The sequence below is a fragment of the Onthophagus taurus genome, chromosome 8 (assembly GCF_036711975.1).
Source record: "Onthophagus taurus isolate NC chromosome 8, IU_Otau_3.0, whole genome shotgun sequence".
NCBI classification, from domain to species: Eukaryota; Metazoa; Arthropoda; class Insecta; order Coleoptera; family Scarabaeidae; genus Onthophagus; species Onthophagus taurus.
Window position 1 is genome coordinate 8,598,650 of NC_091973.1, and position 27,654 is coordinate 8,626,303.

A 27,654-nucleotide genomic window follows, 5' to 3' on the forward strand; every position below is an offset into this window, starting at 1 on the left:
TACAGTTAGGCTAATTAGAAAGTGAGCACCAGTTTCATCAAAATGCCTGGTGGTTTCTAGTCTTATTGCAATAAACCTAGGCTAATATAAGTTCACTAAAATTATACCGAGAAAATTACCTGACCTTAAAGTATTCTTGAAGTATTTGAACTAATTATAGGTTATTTTATGCAAGAAAGTTGAAAAACGACAATTTTTGATGAACAAGTTTTTATTGATAAACATTTATCACATATTAACAAAACAGATCATTCAGATCAATGTTAAAATAGAACATATAATACAATAATAATATAAAGAAAATTAAATTAACAAAAACTTGAAAATTAACAACCCAACCCCACCCTAGCTTATTCTTAATACGCCGTCGACTGTAAGGCTAATTGCAAAAAGCCTCAATAAAACCAGGCTTTTTAAAGAAACAGTTGTCCACTTTCCAAATGGACTGATGGTTCGTGGGCTTATTGTAATAAGCCTAAAAAATTTCAGGCTGTTTACAAAATGTGAGATAATTTTCCAATTTGCCGGGCACATTGCAAAATGACGGCGCTTATTGTAATAAGCCGGATTTCGCAATATGCCTACGACATATATATTGATTACATCGATATGGGATAAGGAAGGAATATCTCAAAACATAACATAACATCAACATGAACCATCTGTTTGTTGATTTTAGAGACTTCTTAACGCTATGATAGAATTTGGAATACCAGAGAAACTCGTCTAATCCAAATGACAATAACAGACATAATATCATCTGTTAGGATACAAACAGAAGTCTCAAGTCTTCAAATAAAAGAAAGCTTGAGACACTGAGACTCAGGATCTGGAAGACGATTTTTTATAGATACAGCTGGGATGCGCTTTTCAAGTGTTTTCATTGTAGTTTTATCAATATGCTTGATACTTGCCATTAGAACATTTCTGTAGCGTCATGTCTACAAAATCCATTCCAAAGATCCAAGATGCCACGATATATTTTTCTTTCTGCAAACAAAAGATTTAGTGACCTGGTTTTTTAAAATATATCTTGGCAACAAAAGTTTGTTATTATATTAAATTATTCATTCCTTTCGATGTTTACAAATATATTTCTGAAGAGAAGCAGAAATTATCGAATTAATAATAGAAAAAGGAATTGGAGAAATATTGAATAAATTAAAGCCGTTTAACCCAAAAACAGAAGGAAGTCCCATTTTGGCAAACGTATACCATACTTCATCGTCACTAAAATGATATTTTAATTATCAAACTATAAAATTAATATGTCAAGGACTTTAGGGAAATGGATTTTGCAGGTGAGTCCCTTTGGTGAGAACTTTTATCCAATATAGGCAGTTCTCAGGTAGTAAGTCGTAGCCACACACTATTTTAGTAGCGCTGTTAGCCTCTGGCAAAGAAGAGGTGACAGATCTATTGATTATAGCAGATAGGATCTGGGAATTAATCACTTGAACGCCAAGCATATACCAAGCCACACACTTAAATTACAACAACTCATTTTATTCACACAATTCAACAACCTCACAACCAACAAACACTTCCACTTCGCACATCACTCAAACTAACACATAACTGACTATGACCGACATGATCAAAGCCTTCGATACCTTCACCACGACATGTCAGAGTATATTTAGCACATTTGCCCAAATTGTTTCAATCAACAGCAAGCTAAGCAACAACAGTAATGAATTCCCAAATCACCATTGCTGTGCACAGTGCATTTATCGTCGTAGAACATCCACAAGAATGCATCTGCACTTATCACACTAAATATGGCGATAATAGGCCATATGGCTTTTCAATAGAGAATAAACCCAAAATTTCTAATTCAAAGAATTCCAAATTAAAAATCAATGAGCTAAATTCAAGACTATTTATTTATGACATTATAAATAACTTAAATTTTCTCATTGAGTCGGGAGCAGAAATATCAGTTTTACCAGTTAATAAACCGTTCAATAAAGATAACTCCACATTCGTTTTATCAGCAGCGAATTGATCAGTTATCAAAACATATGGCAAGAAGTTACTAACAGTTTCTCTACAATTAAGACGTAACTTTCGGCGCTGATAATATCTTAATAGATATTAAACATCAATCAATGTGAAACAAATCTTTCAGCTCCTCTCACATACTTCTTCTGCTCAACCACGCCTTTTCTCTCTTGAAACAATATTTACTCAATTACTAAAAAATTTTCCAAATTTAACTTCTTCCCCTGATTTCTCCGTTCCTGTAAATCATCAAACAACACATAAGATAATAACTAACTCTCATCTGCCTTTCAACCGCCCTCGAAGACTACATTTTAGAAAACTTTTTATAGCTAAAAAAGAATGTTATCTATAAATCATGGTCATTCAAAAAGGACTCCGAAGATTGGCGTTACATACAAAATTTTACAAAAACACCCGAAGATATTTACAAAACGGCAATAACCACACCAGTTGGTCTATTTGAATTTTGAAGTTAAATCAATGAAGTTCTTATTGGCCTTACTTTCTTTTTTGTCTATTTAGATGATATTTTAATAGCAGTAAAAGAACTCAATGTTTCTTAGGAATGTTAAATTTTTATCATCGTTTCATACCTATCTATTATAACCTATCAGAAATCTTATTCCCACTACATAAATTAGTAAATAAATTGCAACTTGAAAAAATCAAAAACATTACACTCTGGACAACAGAAGAAGAACATTCTTTTTCTAAAGCCAAAGACTCTCTGGTCAATGTTGCACTTCTCTCACATCCTTCTCCAACAGGATCGTTTTCTCGATGTACTGATACTTCAAAAACAGGAATAGGAGCTGTTCTTTCGCAAACTAACAATGGAACTACTTCACCAGTGAACAGCTAAATGAAGTACTCCACCTTTGACAGAGAACTCTTAGCTGTGTATTCCGCGATTAAACATTTCTTACAAGGAAAACAATTCAAAATTTTCACAGATCATCGCACTTTTTCGAAAACAGAGAAAACTCCTAGGCAAACTAGATACATTAACTAGATAGTTGAGCTAACCTCTGAAATCTCTTACATTAAAGGAAAACCATCTTTGACAAATTTCATTGTCTAACACACCTAGGTTTCAAAACCACCTTAAATAATATCAAAAATCGTTTCTTTTGGTCACATTTAACCAAGCAAATAAAATCATGGTGTAAAACTTGCATACCTTGCCAGAAAACTAAAATCCAAAAATACTCAAAATCTCCACTTTAGAAATTTAATCTACCTACTGGTAGATTAGAACATATACACATACATCTAATAGGTCCTTTTACTCCTTCATTAGGCTGTTCTTTTGTAGCCATAGATCGCTTCACTAGATGGCCCGAAGCATACCCAATACCTGACACTACATCTACTATAGCCGCAACATTACTAAACCAACATTTCTCAAGATTTGGCAACGCGAGTCCCGATTATTTCGCCATTTCAATAGATTGTTAGGATTTGATCAGATCCACACTTTAACCTTTCATCCCCAAAGTAATGGCATATTAGAAAGGTTCCATAGAAAACTTAAAACTGCCATTGCTGCCAGAGGAAACGGCTATAGGTGGAACAACGATATATAAATTAAAATATTTATAACTACTTGATTTACATTTTATTATTAACCTTATTTCTTCTTGGAAATAGGAGTATTTGTAGCATTATGTCTACAAAATCCATTCTATAAATCCAAGATGAAGCCACATGTATATAAAACTGCTTGACTAATTTAATTTTGATTAAATTTTTATTTATTATGTTGGGAAAATAAAATCTATTAACAATCCCACAATCTCTTTGGTCTTTCCATTTTATCATTACTTGCGGCCTTTATTCTGGCAGCAATAATTTCATGTTTTTTCAATTTATGTTTTACACTTTGTGTACAATTCAGTTTTCTGTTGTTTTATAAGTTCTTGGGCAAGATGAACACTTGTATATGTAGAAATTGTCAGTGAATAAAGTTCGACCACTATCCACTAAACCTTCTGATAATGCAAAAACTACCTTGAAAGATGCGCTTCCTGTAGAAATATGATCTTGACCGCAATACACTTATATCCTGTATGTGTATCCATTTTATAAACATAACTTGTTAAGTTTCTTCTCATCAATACATAAATTTTGCCCAGGTATTTACAGAGTGTTTAATTAATTATCGTACCCGACGTCATCATTACAAGTATGCAACCAATGTTACAGTAGTGGTATTGCAATACGCAATTTGCGTACTTGGTTGCATACTTGCAAAGATGACGTCAGGTACGATAATTAATTAATATACTGTATATTTCTTCAAACTGTTTCTGTAGTTCTTTCAGTAAAGGTCTAAGTTTACAAAGGCGATCAATCGGCTGACTTTCAGGAATAACTCTTTGATTGTGATTTATTATTATATTATACAGGGTGTATCTGAATGACTGCAACAAACTTCAAGGGGTGATTCTTTAGTGAATTTTAAGGGTACTTTGATATATGAACCATGGGCGACTTCGGCTCCCCTAAGGAGCTACACCCCTCCAAAAATGGCGAAAAATTTTGATTTAATTTGTTTTTCTCAAAAACCATAAACGCTAGGAAAATGAAATTTGGAGAATATGTTTAACTCATAATAGGGCATGTTTTGACCCTACTTGTACTTTCAACCTACCCTTCTAAACTACTAAACGTAACCACCCCCTTCACATTTTTGCTAATATTTTTTTTGTGCAGATGATAAATACATTAAAAAAAATTTATCTAGGTAGATGAAAGTATCCTAAAACTTTTTTGTCTTTCTAAAATTTTTCCAAAAACGACTAATTTTTGAGAAAAAAAATAATAAAGTAAACACTGCACGTTAAACATTGGGGTTGTCGATCAAAAGTTGGAATGAATTTTTAATGAAAAAATCTTAGTAGGCTTTGGAAAGTTTGTCAGAAATATTTTTGACGTTTAAATGTCAGTGTTTTTCTTATTATTATTATTGTTTTTCAAATTAATTTTTAAATAAAGTTCTATCGCATTTACGCTCGTTCACTCGACGTTTCAAAATTTTAAATAAAACAATAATAATAGTACGAAAACCACTGACATTTAAACGTCAAAAATATTTCTGACAAAGATTGCAAAGCCTACTAAGATTTTTGCATTAAAAATTCATTCCAACTTTCGATTAACAACCCTACAGCTTAACAGTTAGTGTTTGCTTAATTTTTTTTTTTCTCAGAAATTATTAAATTTTCGAAGAACATCAAAGAGACAAAAAAGTTTTAGAATAGTTTTATCTATTTAACTGAAATTTTTCCAATGTATTTATCATCTTCATAAAAAAATCTAGGCATAAATTGAACGGGGGTGGTTACGTTTAGTAGTTTAGAAGGGTAGGTTGAAAGTACAAATAGGGTCAAAACGTGCCCTATTATGAGTTAAACATATTCCCCAAATTTCATTTTCCTAGCGTTTATGGTTTTTGAGAAAAAACAATTAAACCAAAATTTTCCGCCATTTTTGGAGGGGTGTAGCTCCTTAGGGGAGCCGAAGTCGTCCATGGTTCATATATGAAAGTACCCTTTAAATTCACTAAAGAATCACCCCTTGAAGTTTGTTGCAGTCATTCAGATACACCCTGTATATTCGTTTGAAACAAAAAGTGTGTGCTTACCGAAAAATTTTTATAATTCAATATTATCAACAAGAGTCCAAGGCTTATTTCTTGATTTTGAACTTAGTTTTTTGTTGAAGTTGTTGGATTAGTCTGCTGAACAATATTACTCATATCTTCCGTAACAAATAGATTGAAAAAGTAGTAAGGTGTCTTATCGTACAATATTCGTCCTTTATCCCACATTGCGTGGACCAACTTTATGATATTTAGAGATCAGTAGTGTCTAAATGCTGATGGAACAAATCGAGGTATGATGGAAATATACAAAAACAAATATTTATTTTTTATAAAGGATATATTTATTGAAGAAAGGAAATACATGTATGTCATATCCATGATCATCCGATAAATGTAGGTTAAACATTACTCTATAGTTACATTCATTTCGATTACTTGCGGGGCAGATTTTTTTATTTTCGTACAGTTAATAGTAACCTACCGGAAATGATACGTTCTACGGTAAAGGAGAAAGGGTTTTAATTGTTTTATACGTTAGAAACGAATGATTACGAACGTTAGAAGCACGTTTCGCGGTTTTTTTTATTTTGGAATACACAAAACTAAAAAAAATTAGGAGTTGAACTCAAAAAAAAAAATTATAATTAAAATAAAAAAAAAAAGATTTGGCTTAATAGTTTACGAGCCTTGTGAGTTGGGATATCGTTCGAAAAAGAGAGCTAAAACTCTTACTCTATTAACATATTTACAAAATACACGACATAGTCTTTAGAGATTACAATTGTTAACACAACACAGCTGGTTATTATATCCCATTAACACATACATTTTTTTTATCAACACCTATTTTGTTAAAGGGGGTTTCTTCTCATTATGTTATTTTTTCGGGATGACATGTACATCAAATTGTGTTTATACATTTATTAAGGAACATAAAAACGCGCTTACTATTTAAAAAGTTTCCAAAGCAAAAACGGTATTTAAAACGAAAACATCTACCATCAAACATACTTTTATATTATTTTTTTATAAATTAACGATTATTATATTTCTAATAAAGTTAAAATTTTTTAAACAATCGTTAATCTATAAAAAGATTAGATTAACTATTTTATTTCTAGTTTTATCTAGAAATCGTTTTTGTTTAAAAATTGATCTTAAAACGGTAAGTCTTGTGATTCTCTTGACTCATCGTGACTTGATATAGTTGATTTAAGGGAATGGGGAGGTCCGCAGTCAGCAAATGTGGACGGACATTCAATGTCTGAGCTTTTTTTATGTTGAAGGGACCGTTATCGTGTAATGACGTCGTAAATGTATTTATAAATTGGTCCGATAGAGTAGTTTTTTATCTGTTGCGTTTCCGATTTGTTTTCGCTTCCTCTACATATACAATATATGGGATTATAACGTAATTTGCTTCAGTTACTCTCACTCTACACTGCCTTTTCTATTTTTATTTTCGATTCTTTTTATACAGATGTTGATTTCTTTAATTAATATTTACGCAGTCCTTTTTTATACATTAACTACAATTGTTTATACAATTTTTCTTTTCTATATATATATATATATGTATATATTTAGTTTTCTTCTTTTTATATAAATTAATTACGTTCTGCTCCGTTAACAAATCTCTAACCATTTTTTTCTCTATTTTTTACCTTTTCCTTATTTATTATGTATAATCATATCGTATCTAAAATAGATCCTACATAGCACTGTTATAGAATACTTTTTACAACTTTTTTAATTATTTTCATTTACAGTGTGTACATCCAATCATATATTTTTTAACTAATATGAATTAAACGTTCTCAGTCTTTAAATAAATTAATTAGTTTAAAAAAGGAACATAAAAATTAATTTAATTTAAAAAGTGTATTTCTCGCTCGTAACTCTTTAAAAATTTAACTTCATATTAAAATAAAAAGCTAATCTTACGATTATTTGTGTTGGTTAATTATGGCTGTGCCTTATTAAATAATGGCAGATTTTTTTGAATCCGCCCAGTAAAAAATTACCTTATATTAATATTATACAACTGTTTTTATTACAATATTATATATTTCTGAGGCAATAATACATTCCTTATATTCGAAAACTTTTTATCCCATAATTAATTTGTTATTGCTACAAAATTAAATCAATAAAAAATACCCTAACGCTTTTTTTTTGTTAAAATTGACTCAGAAATTATGTGCAAAATCACCTTTATATATTTTTATATATATATCGAGGCGCAACAAAAATTTGAAATATAAGCAATAACAAATATCACTCATATTTCAGATCTTTGTCACCCTCCGCATATTAAATACGTTTTATATACAAGATGTACCTCTAAAAATGTTATTATGAAACTACGACTTCCAATTAACGCTACTCCGTAAAAATAGTTTTATTTTGAGCATCGCTCGCGATCTAAAAAACCGATTTGGGATTGCGTCCCAACGCTTAAAAGTCGAAAAGTTTTTTAAACTAATACTGCTAATTTTTAATATCACCATCCAAAGTTTGTTTTTTAATGTTTTAAATAAAATAATACCCGTAATGATAAAAATAAAAAATTGTATTGTTAGTGAGGTTTAAAATAATAAAAATTAAATAAAAATAAAAAAAAGGGGAAAAATTAAACCAAAAAAAGAAATAAATAAATAGCATGTAGGATCTATTCCTTTTCTTTTCCGTTTTAATCTTTTGAATACTGTACGAAATTGATTTAAAAAAATTAATAATGAGAAAAAGAGCAAGACGCCGTTTCTACGGGTCATTTATGATACCTCATGATAATATCCTTGGAAATTAGAGGAGATTCTGCAAGTAAAGAAAAACAAACATGTTAAAAATCGTAATGTACACATAGCGGTTGCACATTAAAACAAAATCATAACATACAAACAGGAGCGACACCGTCCGACACTGAAGAATAGGAGAAGAAGATAAAAACAGACACGGAGAAGAAGCTAGAAGCGTTGCACTAAGCTCGTTCTTTTTTTTTTGAATTTTTTTCACGTTTACACGAAAATTCTTTTTTACACGCACCTATAACTACACCAGTCTAACAGACATAGAAACTAATGTGATGCTTATCAAGTTCCATCTTTTTTTAATATAACAATTATAGGGTTACACATAAATCAATCGAGAAAAAATTAAAAATTTCTTATTAAAATTTTGAATTTTTTCTAATTGATTCATTTACATAATAAATACAGATCGTGTGCAATTTTAAGCAACTGTGAGCTTGGGCCCCACTGCCTCCATACCTTCGGGGGGCACACGTACACTGTCGTTGCTTAGCGAACCATTCACAGCCCCGTTTGCCATTGCGTACAAATCTGGCGTTCCTTCCGGTGGTGTACAAAATGTTTGAACCGCCAAATGTAACCTTAAGTAATCATCAATATTCGACCAAATTCCCGGTCGTTTATTATGGTATAATTTCGCGTACATATAAACGTCCACGTTGTTATCATACGTTATATGTTTTTTGAATGTTATTAAGCAACAGAATGTTGCAGCTTCTGTTCCACCAAATCTGTAAAAAAAAACAAATTTATTTTTAATTAAATATTAATTTCTTTTGTTATCGTTAACTTATTTTTATTATAAATAACCCTGGTCTAATATACAAGGATATTATAGAAAAAAAGTTGATAAACACTTAATATTGCATTATTCAAAAAAGCAAAAGAACATCAAATGTGTTAGATACATTTCGGAGCGTGAAACCAAGTCTACCCTGCTTAAAGTTTATGGAAGAAACGATCTCGGTCGACTTCGAAGACGTCGGCCGTCCTAAGTATTGTTCATAATACATGAAGACGTCTGCGAAGCAAACAAAGGTGAGAAATTAAGATCTGTTAATCAATTGCTCCAGAAAAATACTGGAACGAATCATGTTGGTGCGTCTGGAATGGTGGATGACTAGTGGTGGTCTAGATGTTTGGTTTTAGAAACGGAAGGGGAGTGGCTCATTGTCTCTTTACGGTAATTGGATCTGTACAAATGATTCTCTTTGCACCTCAACGGCAAAGACAAAATATACTTGCTCAACTTAAAATTTCTGTAGATAATACATATGTCCCTCTTAACGAAGTAGTAAAAAGCCTTGGGTTAATTATTGACAGCGGCCTTAAGTTTGCAGAGTTTATTAATAAATGCACACAACGTGCATATTGTAATTTAAAATTAATTTATAATAGCAGACACTTTTTAAATAGAAAAACGAAAGTTATGCTATGTGAATCATTGGTGTTATCGAATTTCAATTATTGCGATGTCTATTCCTCTTTTATTTCCTATCTGTCTAAAAGAAAGATACAAAAGGTGCAAAATTCGTGTTTGCGGTTAATTTTCGGAATTAGACAATGAATTAGACATTGAATATAAGATTTAGAGGTACGCTGACTCCCCCGATACATAGCCTTCAGCTCTTTAAGAAGTCGTTTACATACCAAATTGCTAAAATATACAATGATATGCCTTTAGATGTAAGATCGTCTGCAACCGTATACACATTTAAACGGAAATACTCTAGGTATTTGTCTGGCTTAGCTTGAGGTGTCGTGGTCTATCGCATTCGCATTTTTATCTTGTCGATGACGAGGACGACATGTTATATTTTTTTTTTCTCTTCATTTGTTTATTATTTGGTTAGTGTTCAAGTGTGTGCAAGTTTATGTGTTGAGTTTTTGAGCGCTGCTGTTTTTCTTTTTGTTGTCGTGTTTTTTTTTTTTGGCGTAATTGAAAAGCGGTTTTCTACCGAATTGCGCCATTTTTCCAGAAAGAATGTTTTGTGATGGAAATTAAGATTAGTTTTGTGAATGTATTGATTTAATTTTTTTCTTTGTTTTTTTTATTCTCTTTCTGGAAAATAAATGCATTATTATTATTATTATTACAGACGGCGTTTTATCGAAGAAATGTTATGGTTGTAGTCTTTATTGATATTTTGTCAGCATATGATAATATAAACATTACCATATTATTTAGAATGCTGGGCCGTGATGGATGCCCTTCTTGTCTAGTTGTTCTTCTGCGTCAAGTATTGACCAAAAATGTATATCAGCTAAAACATGATCCCAACAAGATTGGAGGTAGAGTATCTTGCCCCAGGGAAGCTCCCTTAGTCCGTTACTATTTAATTACTATATTAGAGGCATCAGCGTTATTAATGAGGTACGTGGAGTTAAAACAGTCGTTTTTGCAGACGTTTCCATTGAATTGGCAGTTGAAGTCATTGAATGCGACAGCGAGCTTTTTCGAAGAGCATAGTTTGAGTCTGGCACCTAATTAGTAGAAGGCAATGTTTTTTAGTCGCAGGACCACACCTGACTCCATTCCCCTAATAAGGTTAAGAGCTGAAAATATCACAACGACTGTGAACATGGTATACTTAGGTGTGCATTAAAATATAAATTATCTTGGAGGGAACATGTGAACTATATTATAAATAGTACCGAGACTCTTTCATCAATTAGATGGGGATGTAGTCCGATGATTTCTACGTTACTTTATAAAGCACTTATTCAGTCTAGACTGGAGATTGTTACATGGTTGATGTTGCCTGTCCTAGTTATTGTCCTAATGCGTTATTGGTTGAAGCGGATATTACGGCTTTGGATTTAAGGTTGCGTCTGTTAATGGATAAATTTGTTGTGCAAAATCACATACATAGAACTAGTTCTTTAGAAAGATTAATGGAGAGTTTGAGTCAACTATATAGATATGACAGGGTGGCAAATATCAAACTATCGGACCATGCAAATATATTTGTGGCAGAATTGTTTGCTGTATGGTGGGCAATGAATTATGTAAAGCCTAAGGTGACACCCTATCACCTGTAGGGTGATATTCTCTGATTCTTTCATTGGAGGTGACCATGGGAAGAAAGACGAAGGTACATTATCTGGTGAATAAGGTCAAAGAACTTAGCTCTCAGTATACACCAGAAAATCTGAAGATTGAGTTGGCTTGGATTCCTGGTCATGTGGGGATTATCAGGAATGATATGGTGGATGGTCTGGCGGCGGAGGTGAATGGTCCATTGTATCAGATAACCAAAAATGTTAGTGACATTTTCTACGAACTAAAGAGAAATGGGACGATAGTAGCAGATTTAAAGGCAGAGCCTTGTGGTTGAATAAGAGGGATGTCAGAGAATGGGCATGGTATAAGCTATTGTCGTCAGAATCGAAGCATATGATATCCGATACCCTGGTTCAAATCAAAGCGGGAGACGTCTTTGGAAATGCTCCAAATACCGAGGTAACCTTGATAAATCATGAAACATTTGATCTCTCGTTATCCAATGGCCCCAGTAATGCTCAACTGTTTCAGCTCATGTCTTCTATACAGACTGAGGTGAAGAAATTATCAAGCAAGTATGATGAGATCATTAAATGTATCTCATTCTATGGGGATTAAATGACAGATTTTGAACGGACCCTAAATAAATTTAGTGATAAGGTTAAACAAATCGACGCAGTGGTTTAATGAACTTGAAACTCAGGGCAGACTTGGCTGTTACGGAAAGCCGTATCGATCACCTGGAGCAATATTCACGCTTAAACAACTTAATTATTTCAGGAGTCCCCGAACGAGTGGGCGAAAATCTTCCTGATATTGTGTCCAGTATTGCTTCTGTTATTGATTCCTCCATTGCACTTTTCGATATTGATGCCGTACACCGATTGCCTCAAAGAACATCTCTCAGAGCTGATAAATCGCATGCAAGGCAATCATCGTTAAATTTGTATCCAGAATGACACGGCTAGATTGCGAGTTAATGGCCGTGGTTTATCGGTTCCTGATCCCTTATCGATATGCTTTTCTTCACGTTATTAGAGATTTTTTTCTGAATCCATTAATGTACAATACATCAACATTAACTGTAATTGTAGCAGAGAAAAACATTAAAATAGTTTTCGAACATTCTGTTAAAGTCAATTGTGTTATAATGTAGTGTGCCATGGGAAAAAATAAAAAAACTACAATTTATAAGTATCATTTACAACTGCTTCGGGCATTTTCTTTCCATGGCACACTACAGACAATGTTCGGAAAATGTTTTGATTGTTTTTCTCTGCTAAAATTACGATTAATGTTAATGTATTGTACAGCAATGGGTTCAGAAGAAAAATCTCTATCCCATAACGTGAAGAAAAACATACCGAGCAATTTGATAATTGCTTGAATTTGAAGATGGCGTTGGAAAAGTTTATTTGTAGCATAAATCATAGTATTCATCAAATCATTTCATTTGATACCTGGCTCATGAAAATCGGAATGTAAATGACAGAGTTACAGCTTGGGGCGTTTTTTTGTAATAACATGAACGTTTTCAACAGGGTACGGGAAATCGCAAAAAAAAACTGTAAGTACGTTTCGATGAAGAACTGTTTAATTCACATAAGAAAGATGACAGGGCTAAGGCTTTGGTAGTTTCTCGAAAAACGAGATCATGACATGTAAGTTACTTTAGTAACTTCTATCTCTTCTTCGTGTATCTCTTTTAGCTTCAGAGATAGCCTATGCGGAAAACGAATTTAGGACACCCTGTACATGTGGTGTCTTTTTGAACATCTCAAGTACTTATAAACTCATCAAAATAGATCTGGTGAGGATCCGAACACCATACAATTATGAACCAAACCTTTATGAACAAATATATATCTTTTATCAAATTCCTATATATTCCTGCTTTGGTATGCAACTGAACCATTCTGGCCAAAAAAATATTTTGTATATTTTGTAAATATTTTGCAGTTTGAAACATTTCCGGTGTGCACCAGTATTGCAAGCTGTTGCAGAGAACATCTGAATACAACAAACTATTAGAAATAGCTTTGGTGAGTACTATAATGAACTTGGTATATGCCAGAAAGGCTTTGGTGCAATTCAGAACGGTTCTGGAACATCTTTGGCGTTGGCGTGATTTGCGAGCTGTTTTGAAATAAACCTCAAACTCTTAATCCGTCTCTAAGTACTTTTGAACATCTTAAACATCTATAAATAATTCTGACACCCAACACTATAGATTTGGAGCGGCCCTCGAATTCCGATAAATAATTTAGGTGCGCACTTAAACCATTCTGGCAAATATAAAGAGATTTGGTATACAGGTGACTTATTAGCTCATTATTAATTCTGCACAGTTAAATTCGGATTTGGCAGCGCTTATCGGAGAAGCTAATAAACTTTGTTTGCAAATAAACCCTAAAAAATCAGTTGTTCTATTGTTCGGTAATGATAGCATTATTGTATCAATTGGAGATGATTTTAGTGTCGTCATTGATGGAAATAAGCTTAATGTTGTTAAGGAAGGACGTAACTTGGGCATTATCTTGGATAGCAATTTGAGGTTTAGAAGGCATGTCAGTTTGTTATTGCAACAAGCTTATTCTACATTTAGATTGTTATATAGTAACAGGCATCTGTTCAGTAGACAGATCAAAACTCATCTTTGTGAGACCCTTGTGTTGTCCCTATTTAATTTCGGTGATGTGCTCTATCATCCTTGTCTGGATAGTGTGGATGTTTCTAGAATTCAAAGGGCGCAAAATGCGTGTTTGTGGTTCATTTATGGTTTGCGTAGGCGAAGTCGAGTATCACACTTTTTGGATAGGGTTGGTTCAGTATGTCGCGGAGGCGTGTACTTCATTCGATATGTTTGTTCCGACGCATTATTCTGTACAAATGTCCACCTTATCTATATGATAAAATTCGATTCGCACAACATCAGTGTTAGACATCATCATTGGTTAGACATACCACGGCATAAATCTCAACTTTTTAAGAGATCATTTTCATATTGTATTGCTAATTTGGTTAATAAATATGTAGACGTGTGGCCTGATACGGGTGGAATGAGCGCTTTCACTTTTAAGAAGAGTTTAAAACATTTGCTACTTCAACAGCAGAGGCAACCTAATTGAAACTTATATAAATTTAAAATTGTTAGGTGTATAATTTTATTGTCTCAAAATGTTATATTATATTTGTTTTTTTAATATCATGTTATTATATCAAGTACCTGCATCCTGTTTCTCTTATGTATTATTATTTTCTTACATTTTTTTTTTGTTTATTTTTTCTTGTTTTTCAAAATTTTCAAGGGTCGATGAAAAGCAATAGTACCTACTTGGGTGCATTGACTCGACTCTTTTTGACAACTTTTGAAGTTACGTTTGTTTTTTTTTTTATTTCCTTTTATTTTGTGAGTTGTAATCTCTGTATGAGTTGTCAATAAATATTATTATTATTATCATCAAACTTTGACATATGATAGCTAATCCAATTACCAAAAAAAATGTTAATGAACACTTTAAAGTTTTAATTTTTATATCATCAGCATTTTTATCAGCCTATTTCGTCATAATTAACTGCATACTCTTCAGTCCTATAAGCGTACATTTTGAGTTTCTTCTTGTATGCAATAACTAAACCTTACAGCAAACTGTCATTACAATGACAACTTTGTTTTTGTTGAATGTTTGATTTTACTGACTATTAATAAATTCGCTGTAGAAAATGTTAGTGTTATAATTTCGTAAATACCGTATTTTCTCGAATCTTATCCGCACTCAAATCTAATCCGCACCCCGATTTTAAAGATGCATAGTGGTAAAAAAATTTAGTTTGCGAATGTAATCCGCATCTTTCTTTGAGCAATTCGACAACACCAAAACGATGCAATGCTTGTTGTTAACCATAAATATATATTTTTTCTGTTGACTGACGCTGATGTAGCTAAAGAAACCTTGCTTACGACGAGTTTTTATTAGACTAGACTTTAAATTTACCAAGCCAGAAAAAATTGGAAAATAAATATAATTTTAAAAATAAATAGTAATGCCTAGCACGAATTCCGTTCATATACTGCCCTCGTAGTAGCTCAAACGTGGTGTGTGCTTAATTATACATATAATAATGTATTATAAAACGTAATTATAAATTATAAAAAAAAAGTTGCAAAAATCTAAAAGAAAAATAAAATCTAATAAATAAAATAAATAAAAAATCTGTTCTTCTATACAGCAAAGTTTAAAGAGATGTTATTAAGTTAGCGTTAAGGAAATCGAAAAGCTGGTACAATTTTTGCTGTTAATGAGAGTAACGTTGCGGCTGTTGCGGAAAGACAAGGTAGCTATTGCAGACTGTGAGGCATCGTGCAAAAAATTTACCGGGCCAAAGAAGAGATGATTTCATGAAATTGACGAGGCAGTTTTCTAGTTCTCTCAAGAAAAACGAAATGAGTTACTAAAAAAATTTTAATACTAGCTACAGTTGGACTGTGGGATTTATGCGCCGAATGGTATTATCGTTGAGGCGCAGAACTACAATTTCCCAAAAGCTTCTAATAATTTTCAAGAAAATTTCAATTTGTCTCAAACTGTAAACGTCAACAAAATGGTAGTATATCTGAATATGCCACCCAATTACACACTGGAAAGAAGAGGTGTGTGGGAAATTTCTTTATAAACGAGTGGTTGCGAAAAATTGCGCATAACATTGATGCTAGCAGTAACAAGTGATAGGGAAAAATTGCAGTCATTATTAATATTGAGAAAAAAACCATTCTGAAATCTGAAAGACTTCCTGAATGACGTCCTAGTTAGGGCACAACAAAAAGGATGGATAATGGAAAAGCTGATGATGGAATGATTAAGACCAGTATGGAGTCTTAGACCAGGAGGATTATTAAATAAGGATATTAATTAATCATAGACTGATTGCCCTTGGTTTACTTCTTGTCATAATAATAATACCTGGTGGAATAACATCCATACTACAACCTGTGTATGTATATGTATATTAACAAACTCGAGAATTAACAAAACCGGGAGCAATTAAAGGAGCTTCTGAACTTGCTCAGTGAGTGTAGGCGACATGGAAAACGATCCCTGAAAACAATATTATAAACAGTATTATAACATCATTTAAGAAGTTTTGTATAATGCGAATTGATCCGTATTGATCCGAAGATGACGTAATATGGGAAGAAAATGATACAAAAAAATGTAAATATCGTTCTAAAACCCTTAATAAAGTATTATTGTTATAATGTGATTTTATTTTACTATTGTCCAAATTGCAACTATACGACTGCGAATCTAATCCACACCCGATTGTAATCCGCATTTGATTTTAGAGCACATAAAATCTGGAAAAAAGGTGCGGATTACATTCGAGAAAATACGGTAATTGAAATAGGAATACGTTCATTAACGTTTTTTTTGGTAATTGAATTAGCTATCATATGTCAAAGTTTGATGGTGAGCTAATAAATCACCCTGTATATGAAAATACTTTCAAAAAATTTTTGTAATAAGCTGAATAGTTTCGGTGAGCACTAAAACGATCTTGGTGTATTGCCAGAAGGGCTTTGGTGTACTTCAGAAGGGTGTATCTTTGAACATCTCCGGTGTTTGTACTCAGTTTTATTGCAGTTCAGAATCTCACAGCACTAAAACAGTTCTGAAATACGTTAGAGCTGTTCTAGAACATACATACTTCTATAACATATTAAACGACTATTTTAATTTAATATTCGTCTTGAAAACTCATAACATTTTATTAGTATCAGTTAAAAAAAATTAATTCTTACCTATCAACAACAACAACCGGTCCATTTTGATACCCTAATTGCGTATCTTGAACAGTATTAGGAAGATGATAAATTTCGGAAATAGATGGACAATGATGTGGCCAATTCATACAATGAATCATCCTCACGTGCAATTCGTAATCATCCTGTAAAGATTGCATAGTGAAATCTCTAGTTACATAAGAGGATTGAACCGTTTCGTTTGTTTGTTTTATTTTGAAATTTTCAGCTTCAATAAATTCTTGTTCGACTGGCCAAAATACCTCAAACTCCTTAAAAATAAATTAATTAACATAATGTTGGGATATTATTCAAGATTTTTTTATTACTTGGTTATCAATTATGCTAAGCATAACGATGGTTTGAGCGTTATGGTCCCAAACCATTTGCCAAAAATCTTTAATCGTCGACCGTAGTGGATGTTGGGTGATAATAAATTCGCGTAAACTGTGGAAACCTTGTAACCAAGTGCCGTTAACGTAATCCGAACCTTCTTCGCCGGGTTTTGGGGTTAAATGAACCCTGGAACTTTCAACTGGCACGATATCCATCCGTCTATTCTTTGGCTGATTCATAACTTTTGAAGCTGATACTAAATTAAATTCTTTACATTGAAAACTTGTGACTAACTAAAAAATTCAAAAAAAAATTAATTATTTTTTTTTTTAATTAAAATGACTTACTTTGAATTGAGATTCTATACTTTTCCACAAGTTTGATTTATCGACTTTGACACCTTGGATCGCTTGAACGTATTTGGGAAATTGTTCCCTGCTTATATTAGTTTCACCAGATTCGATCGCCTCAAGAAGAGCATCATGTATAAAAATGTACTGCTCTTCTGTTTGCACCAAAAAGTTGCGTTGTTTACGGATGTGGCGTAAAAATCCGAATATATTTACTTCATTTCTTGTACGGATTTGTTTTAACATTGCATCAACTACAATGTAAGTCCCAGTGCGGCCAACACCAGCACTAAAATTTGTATTTTAATTTTTTTGCACGATTTGAGTTATTATTTCTTACCTGCAATGAACTATAATAGGCCCCCCATCGGTGGGATTTGCAGCAGACGATTTTTTAACGAAATGTAATACAGGTAGCGGATGGTCGGGGGTTCCATGATCGGGCCAATTAGTGTAATGATATTGATAAACCAATTTTTCAGCTAAAGCGGCCTTTTTCTTTTTAATCTAAACCAAAAATGTATTTTTAAAAATTATGGAACATCAAAATTAATTAAAATACGTACAGTACTTACTCTGAGATGTCGGATTTGTAGTGTACGAACTGTATAAGTGGCCATAACATCCTCTTTGACTAGTCTCACTTGTATAACACCGTAAGTTTCCACACCTTCTTTCGGCCAGTACATATCACACTTTCGCTGGAAAAAATTTGTTAGAAACCAATGAGTTTTAATCATTAACTTTTGTTCAAATAAAAACGGAGTTAATTCAAAGTAACAAAAATCGAGATTAACATCAAAAGTTAGTACACAAATGAAAGAAACAAAAAAAAGTGTTATTCACAAAAGTACCTCAAAATAATCGCTACCGCGGTTGAAGAACGAACCCTGGCAAATTTAAGTTTACTCATTCTTATGAAAAAAAATGTTAAGCTGCGCATTTTTAGTACTTACCCTACCACGCTCCACGAGATTCGTTATCATTACAATTATCGTAACTCTTTGCTCCCAAACCATACGCCAAAAACAGTCAAATGTTGAAGGTAACGGACCTTGGGTTCCAATGTACGCCTTCGATATAGAAAATCCATCAATATAATTTGCGTTAATATACTCAATGTTCTTTTTCTGACCAGGCATAGATAACAACTGTACTATGCTATGATCATCTAAAAAAATCCCATATAAAACATATTTAACCAAATTACAAACCAAAAACGTACAAGCTGTAATATTTAAATATCGATTTTTAACACGATTATCGGGATGTTGAGATATTTCGGATGAATGCTCATCTTGTGTGGCTATTCCTTGAATGATTTCATATTCCTTACTAAATCCAATATCACCATCAGCGTGCAATTGAGCGACGTGCTTGCAAAACATATTAACCGGGATTGGTCCTTTGTATTCCCCATTTTCTTCAGGAGGAACATTCCAATCTAATGATGAAGTTGGCACCGCACAAGGAGGATTATCGAGATAATAATACGGAGCACTAAAGAATTTCCTGTGTAATTAAGAAAATATTAATTAATGATTTTTAATTAACGTACGATTAAAATGAGAGATAAATTTAATATAGTTTGTGTAGCCGAGGTTTAAACCTAAAACTGGTTAATACAATGCAGCGCCTCGCCCGCAAGCGACCTCGGGTTGTTATAACTTCGCCTGAGTTTTGTGAAAATGTATGATTTCGCTTGATTAAGTAGAGGTCGCTTGCGGACGAGGCTTTAGAAATAATATTAAATCAACCAAAAACTGGTTAATACATTGAATTTTTAATGACATAACAAAATATGTACATAATATATATAATAATATTGGCTATAGTAAAAATTTAAAGTTAAGGTATACCATATCAACATTTAGAACTATGCTGCACCAATAATATTTATATATTTTGCATCAATAGCTTCTCCTGAAGAAGGCAACAAAATCAAAAACGCATTTAGGAAGTAAGATTGAAAGAGGGTTACACCCAAAATATTTATTTATAGTGTCTAAGGTGCGACATGAAACACAGAAATAGAAATCTAGATGGCCAAAGACCGTGAAGACCTCTCCAACATGAGAACTCTTAGGAAGTAAAGCATATTTTTGAGTTAAGATACTGTATTTTTTTATTATTTATACAGGGTGTTTCGAAATTGATGAGAAATTTGATATTTTTTTAATATTTTTTTCTGGAAATTTTATTAATATTATCATATAGTTTTTATATCAAATTGTAAATTAGAATCTTTAAGCTTCAATATAACATATATATTATATCATGATCATTAAAAATACAGATGATATGATTTTTTGAAAATTTGATGTTATATTTGCAAATTTGACAGTTTCTTCAACAATTTTTTTCTGGCAATTTTATCAATCCTATCATATAGTTTTTATATCATATCATAAACTAGAACCTTTAAGCTTCAATTTAACATATATATCATATCATGACCATTAAAAATACAAATGATATGATTTTTTTAAAACAAGATGTTATTTTATATTTAGAAATTTGACAGTTTCTTCTTTAATAATTTTTTTCTGGGAATTTTATGAATACTATCATATAATTTTTATATCATATCATAAACTAGAATCTTAAAGCTTCAATTTAACATATGTACCATATCATGGCCATTAAAAACACAGATGATATGATTTTTCGAAAATTTGATGTTATATTTGCAAATTTGACAGTTTCTTCAACAATTTTTTTCTGGGAATTTTATAAATACTATCATATAGTTTTTATATCATATCATAAACTAGAATCTTTAAGCTTCAATTTAACATATATATCATATCATGACCATTAAAAACATAGATGATATGGTTTATTGAAAATTTGATATTTTATATTTGCAAATTTGACAGTTTCCTCAACCATTTTTTTCTGGAAATTTTATTAATACTATTATATAGTTTTTATATCATATCATAAACTAGAATCTTTAAGCTTCAATTTAACATATATATCATATCATGACCATTAAAAATACAAATGATATGATTTTTTTAAAACAAGATGATATTTTATATTCAGAAATTTGACAGTTTCTTCTTTAATAATTTTTTTCTGGGAATTTTATGAATACTATCATATAATTTTTATATCATATCATAAACTAGAATCTTAAAGCTTCAATTTAACATATGTACCATATCATGGCCATTAAAAACACAGATGATATGATTTTTTGAAAATTTGATGTTATATTTGCAAATTTGACAGTTTCTTCAACAATTTTTTTCTAGGTATTTTATTAATACTATCATATAGTTTTTATATCATATCATGAACTAGAATCTTTAAGCTTCAATTTAACATATATATCATATCATTACCATTAAAAATACAGATGTGATTTTTTTAAAAACAAGATGTTATATTTGCAAATTTGACAGTTTCTACTTTAATTTTTTTTTCTGGAAATTTTATTAATATTATCATAGTTTTTATATCATATCATAAACTGGAATCTTTAAGCTTCAATTTAACATATATATCATATCATGACCATTAAAAATACAGATGATATGATTTTTTGAAAATTTGATGTTATTTTGTATTTCCAAATTTGACAGTTTCTACTTTAATATTTTTTTTTCTGGAAATGTTATTGATATTATCATATAGTTTTTATATCATATCATAAACTAGAATCTTTAAGCTTCAATTTAACATATAGATGATATTATGACCATTAAAAATACAAATGATATGATTTTTTGAAAATTTGATGTTATTTTATATTTGCAAATTTGACAATTTCTTCAAAAATTTTTTGCTGGCAATTTTATTAATACTATCATATAGTTTTTGTATCATATCATAAACTAGAATCTTTAAGCTTCAATTTAACATATATATCATATCATGACCATTAAAAATACAAATTATATGATTTTTTGAAAATTTGATGTTATTTTATATTTGCAAATTTGACAGTTTCTTAACAATTTTTTTCTGGGAATTTTATTAATGCTATCATATAGTTTTTATATCATATCATAAACTAGAATCTTTAAAAATCTTGTAATAACATTTTAGGGTTATAAAAATCGCCAAAAAGTGTCATTTTATTAGCAAGTTATCTGCCAAATTTCATTCTTCTAAATTCCTCCGTAGTGGATTTATTAAATAAAAGCAACCACCCTTAATTTTTGGTGAAAAATCTCTGCATGAAATCGTTCGCATCAATTTAGAAACAGCCTTTATACATCTGTCATTTTCAAATAGGTTAATAGAATAAATATTCAATAGATGACGTTGGTATCTTTACAAAATGTTATCTAAATAGTTAATTTAGTAATATTTCCTCATACAATTAAAAACTTACTGATGTTTTGTATTTCAAACAAATTAATTCCAAAGAGCAATATAAATTGAGCTCATGTTATTATTTTGAAAATTAAAAACTCAACGTTATCCCAGAAATGAGTGTTTCGGCCTTGACACTTGAAAATGATTGAAAACAACTAATTATGGATAAAATAGGAAAATGCATTTACCGAATATTTGAGAAAGAGTTTAACATTTTAAAAACTCGGAAAAAAAACTCGCGTTTAACTCTTTGGGCTGTTTTATACACTGATAACTTTTATCTAACCAAATCTACCGCAGCTTATCTTTGTTTACCAGGGGATAAGAACGATTATGTTCATAACACATTTTTTTAAATAAAAATAGGGAAGTCTACGGCCGGACCAAAATAATAAAAAAAATTCACCAGGACCGTAAGAACAAACCACTCAAAGTGTTAATGACTATTAATACAACCGAACCTGCCTCTGGTATTATAGAGGATGTACTTAATTTATGCGATTAAAACGATATTAAGGGGAACTAAAAGGGGAATAAAAAATACTTACCTCCATAATACGAATGCCATAACAGCTAAAACAAAAGCCATTGCAGCGCAAGCAACGCCAGCGATCATCCCAGCAGATAATTCGTGGGTTGTGTGTCTCATATAAAGTTGTTTTTTATCACAATCAACCTGCATATGAACTCTAACCGGATCAGAAATCAATCCATATACCAATTTTCCGGTATACAAACTTCGAGATGATGCAGCCAAGCGTACTTCATAATTTGAATTTGTTGATACGTTCTTAATTGAATACTAAATACAAAAAAATGTTTTTAAAACAAATTGATTACAATGTTATTATTTACTTACAGAACTATCTAAATGTTCTGTAGAAGATTGAAGGTCAATAGTTGTATCTTCTAGATATTCTCCACTAAGATAGATTCTATAAGAGTCTATTGAATGATAATATCTAATTGGTCTTTGCCACTGGACGTAGATAGTGTCTTGAGTTTGACACGTCAAATTCAATATACGAGGTGCATCCGGACCATCAATATCAGTTTTATTGAAAACATCGTCAGATTTTTCTCCTTCATTCTTTGAAGTAAACGCCTTCACCCAAATAATGTAGTCGCTATCGGGTTCTGAAAGCATTTTTAATAATCGTTTTAAAAATCAAACAGTGTACAACTTATTTTTTAACACATACATTAATTTTCAAATTTAATCAACATTTCTTTTTGGATTTTTTTTTTGTTTTCAAGATTTAGATTTTTAAACTGGAAAATTTCTTTTAATTCGTTAATTGATTAACTGGGAAGGTCAAGTGGATATGCGACACGTAAATTGTTGTTAGTTGTTGTAATTAAACGAACATGACTTAATACTTACTGAGCTTGGTCAGTTTGTATCTGATATACTTATCTGCCAAAAAGGAAATGCTTGGTATTAGTATGTGTTTTGTATTATTATGTTAATTTTGTATTAATTTTTTTTTATTAATTATTTGTCACTTTGTGTGATATTATATAAAGAGGGTGGCAGAAAAAAAGGTATTTTTTAACAATTCTAATTGGTGGTTTTATCAAGTTCAATCAAAGTTATGTTAACATGATTAACAATAATACTTATAATAAATCTTTATATATTATCTTTATATAAAGAAGAAAGGTCAAATTAAATATGAGAGATTTTGTGATGTTAACATCATTTCAGATAGTGCCATTGTATTCCACGTATCGAAGTTCTTTTGGAAAACTTCTTCTCTGTTAGTTGTATTTTTGTAGTTGTAAATAATCTACTATTAATTTCTTTGTTACTTATTATATTGCGTAATAATTTCATCCGTAGATATGATAAACAATCGGCTATCTCCAAACAGCAAATGGAAATCATATTAGGGAAGGTTATGGCGTGAGTTGCTTCACTTTGGACATTCTGTAACAAATTTCAGGAAGATTGGTCGAGTAGTTTTTGAGATAGAGAACTTCTGTTTCTTTATAAAATAGACTTTTTATTACTAACTTTCAGTGCTTTCCAAACTCGTTGCATCACTTCTGTAGAATAATTTAACAGAAGCTATATTTTCGCCTAAGTATTAGATTTATATTTGCAAACATTGATAGAAGCTAGGCAAATTAAGCGTAGAAAGATGAAAAACTCAGATAATGATGATTCTAGTGCTGCTTCATTTTCAACTCAAATCACAGACAAAAAGTAAATCTTTTGTATACAATATTAAAATCAATGGCGAGTTTACTCCAGTTTGCAAAAGTGCGTTTTTACAAATACATGAAGTATCTCGAGATAGAGTTGTAAGGTTATGTATCTTATTAGTGCAGAACACCAGTCGATATGAGGCAAAAATCGCAGTGGAAATGCAATTGATGGCAATATATGTGTCCTTATGTCTGAACATATCTCTAAATACAGATGGTATGACTTTTTGAAAACTTGATGTTATATTTGCAAATTTGACTGTTTCTTCAACAATTCTTTTCTGGGAATCTTATTAGTACTATCATATAGTTTTTATATCATATCATAAACTAGAATCTTTCAGCTTCAATTTAACACATATATCATATCATGACCATTAAAAATACAGATGATATGATCTTTTGAAAATTTGATGTTATTTTATATTTGCAAATTTGACAGTTTCTACTTTAATATTTTTTTTCTGGCATTTTTTTTAATATTATCATATAGTTTTTATATCATATCATAAACTAGAATCTTTAAGCTTCAATTTAACATATATATCATATCATGACCATTAAAAATACAGATGATATGATTTTTTGAAAATTTGATGTTATTTTATATTTGCAAATTTGACAGTTTCTACTTTAATTTTTTTTTTCTGGAAATTTTATTAATATTATCATATAGCTTTTATATCATATCATAAACTAGAATCTCTAAGCTTCAATTTAACATATATATCATATCATGACCATTAAAAATACAGATGATATGATTTTTTGAAAATTTGATGTTATTTAATATTTGCAAATTTGACAGTTTCTACTTTAATATTTTTTTTTCTGGAAATTTTATTAATATTATCATATCGCTTTTATATCATATCATAAACTAGAATCTCTAAGCTTCAATTTAACATATATATCATATCATGACCATTAAAAATACAGATGATATGATTTTTTGAAAATTTGATGTTATTTAATATTTGCAAATTTGACAGTTTCTACTTTAATAGTTTTTTTTCTGGAAATTTTATTAATATTATCATATCGCTTTTATATCATATCATAAACTAGAATCTCTAAGCTTCAATTTAACATATATATCATATCATGACCATTAAAAATACAGATGATATGATTTTTTGAAAATTTGATGTTATTTAATATTTGCAAATTTGACAGTTTCTACTTTAATTTTTTTTTTCTGGAAATTTTATTAATATTATCATATAGTTTTTATATCATATCATAAACTAGAATCTTTAAGCTTCAATTTAACATATATATCATATCATGACCATTAAAAATACAGATGATGTGATTTTTTGAAAATTTGATGTTATTTAATATTTGCAAATTTGACAGTTTCTACTTTAATATTTTTTTTTCTGGAAATTTTATTAATATTATCATATAGCTTTTATATCATATCATAAACTAGAATCTCTAAGCTTCAATTTAACGTATATATCATATCATGACCATTAAAAATACAGATATGATTTTTTGAAAATTTGATGTTATTTAATATTTGCAAATTTGACAGTTTCTACTTTAATATTTTTTTTTCTGGAAATTTTATTAATATTATCATATAGCTTTTATATCATATTATAAACTAGAATCTCTAAGCTTCAATTTAACATATATATCATATCATGACCATTAAAAATACAGATGATATGATTTTTTGAAAATTTGATGTTATTTTATATTTGCAAATTTGACAGTTTCTACTTTAATTTTTTTCTTCTGGAAATTTTATTAATATTATCATATAGCTTTTATATCATATCATAAACTAGAATCTTTAAGCTTCAATTTAACATATATATCATATCATGACCATTAAAAATACAGATGATATGATTTTTTGAAAATTTGATGTTATTTAATATTTGCAAATTTGACAGTTTCTACTTTAATATTTTTTTTCTGGAAATTTTATTAATATTATCATATAGCTTTTATATCATATTATAAACTAGAATCTCTAAGCTTCAATTTAACATATATATCATATCATGACCATTAAAAATACAGATGATATGATTTTTTGAAAATTTGATGTTATTTTATATTTGCAAATTTGACAGTTTCTACTTTAATTTTTTTTTTCTGGAAATTTTATTAATATTATCATATAGCTTTTATATCATATCATAAACTAGAATCTCTAAGCTTCAATTTAACATATATATCATATCATGACCATTAAAAATACAGATGATATGATTTTTTGAAAATTTGATGTTATTTAATATTTGCAAATTTGACAGTTTCTACTTTAATATTTTTTTTTCTGGAAATTTTATTAATATTATCATATCGCTTTTATATCATAAACTAGAATCTCTAAGCTTCAATTTAACATATATATCATATCATGACCATTAAAAATACAGATGATATGATTTTTTGAAAATTTGATGTTATTTAATATTTGCAAATTTGACAGTTTCTACTTTAATAGTTTTTTTTCTGGAAATTTTATTAATATTATCATATCGCTTTTATATCATATCATAAACTAGAATCTCTAAGCTTCAATTTAACATATATATCATATCATGACCATTAAAAATACAGATATGATTTTTTGAAAATTTGATGTTATTTTATATTTGCAAATTTGACAGTTTCTACTTTAATATTTTTTTTTCTGGAAATTTTATTAATATTATCATATAGCTTTTATATCATATCATAAACTAGAATCTCTCAGTATCTTATTAGTGCAGAACATCAGTCGATATGAGGCAAAAATCGCAGTGGAAATGCGATTGATGGCAATATATGTATCCTTATCCCTGAACTTATCTCTAAATTTGAGGTAAGAGAAACACATTATAGTTCTAGGAAAAACCAATATTTGGATACACAGCTAAATATCTCAAAAATGTATGAAATGTTCCAAACCGATCATCCTGAGTTGAGAGATAAAGTAAAATATTGTTTTTATTATAGTTTCTTTAAGGAAAACTTTAATCTAACGCAAGTTGCTGTTTGCAGTCAATGTGAGAATTTCAAATCCAAACTAAGAGACTCTTATCTAAGCGACAGTGTAAAGCGCACAAACGCAAGCCAAGAAGTTTTATACAAAACAAAAAAAATGATTAACACCACTGAAGAAGATACACTGGTGCTTTGTTTTGACTTTATCAAAATTTAGCATTACCAAACATACCTGTACTGGAGATATTTTA

The 27,654-nt window shown here is 30.3% G+C and overlaps 1 protein-coding gene across 6 annotated transcripts in view; it reads right to left on the reverse strand.

The window, feature by feature from the left end:
- Window positions 1-5,932: 5,932 nt before the first annotated feature.
- Window positions 5,933-27,654, reverse strand: part of LOC111413900 (Protein tyrosine phosphatase 99A) — a 300,358-nt gene continuing 278,636 nt past the window's right edge. The window contains exons 8-20 of one of the 6 annotated variants that reach the window (XM_071198715.1): window positions 23,628-23,660; window positions 23,103-23,380; window positions 22,792-23,045; window positions 19,140-19,426; window positions 18,871-19,085; window positions 18,769-18,804; window positions 18,490-18,615; window positions 18,255-18,421; window positions 17,912-18,203; window positions 17,558-17,857; window positions 17,229-17,500; window positions 8,884-9,155; window positions 5,933-8,431 (exon numbers count right to left, since the gene is read on the reverse strand). In XM_071198715.1, the coding sequence (XP_071054816.1) occupies window positions 8,385-8,431; window positions 8,884-9,155; window positions 17,229-17,500; window positions 17,558-17,857; window positions 17,912-18,203; window positions 18,255-18,421; window positions 18,490-18,615; window positions 18,769-18,804; window positions 18,871-19,085; window positions 19,140-19,426; window positions 22,792-23,045; window positions 23,103-23,380; window positions 23,628-23,660 (2,579 nt within the window). In that variant the 3' untranslated portion in view covers window positions 5,933-8,384. Of the gene's footprint in view, window positions 8,432-8,883; window positions 9,156-17,228; window positions 17,501-17,557; window positions 17,858-17,911; window positions 18,204-18,254; window positions 18,422-18,480; window positions 18,616-18,768; window positions 18,805-18,870; window positions 19,086-19,139; window positions 19,427-22,791; window positions 23,046-23,102; window positions 23,381-23,627; window positions 23,661-27,654 lie in introns of all 6 variants that reach the window. The other 5 variants (XM_071198714.1, XM_071198716.1, XM_023045033.2 and 2 more) reach the window with 5 other exon arrangements.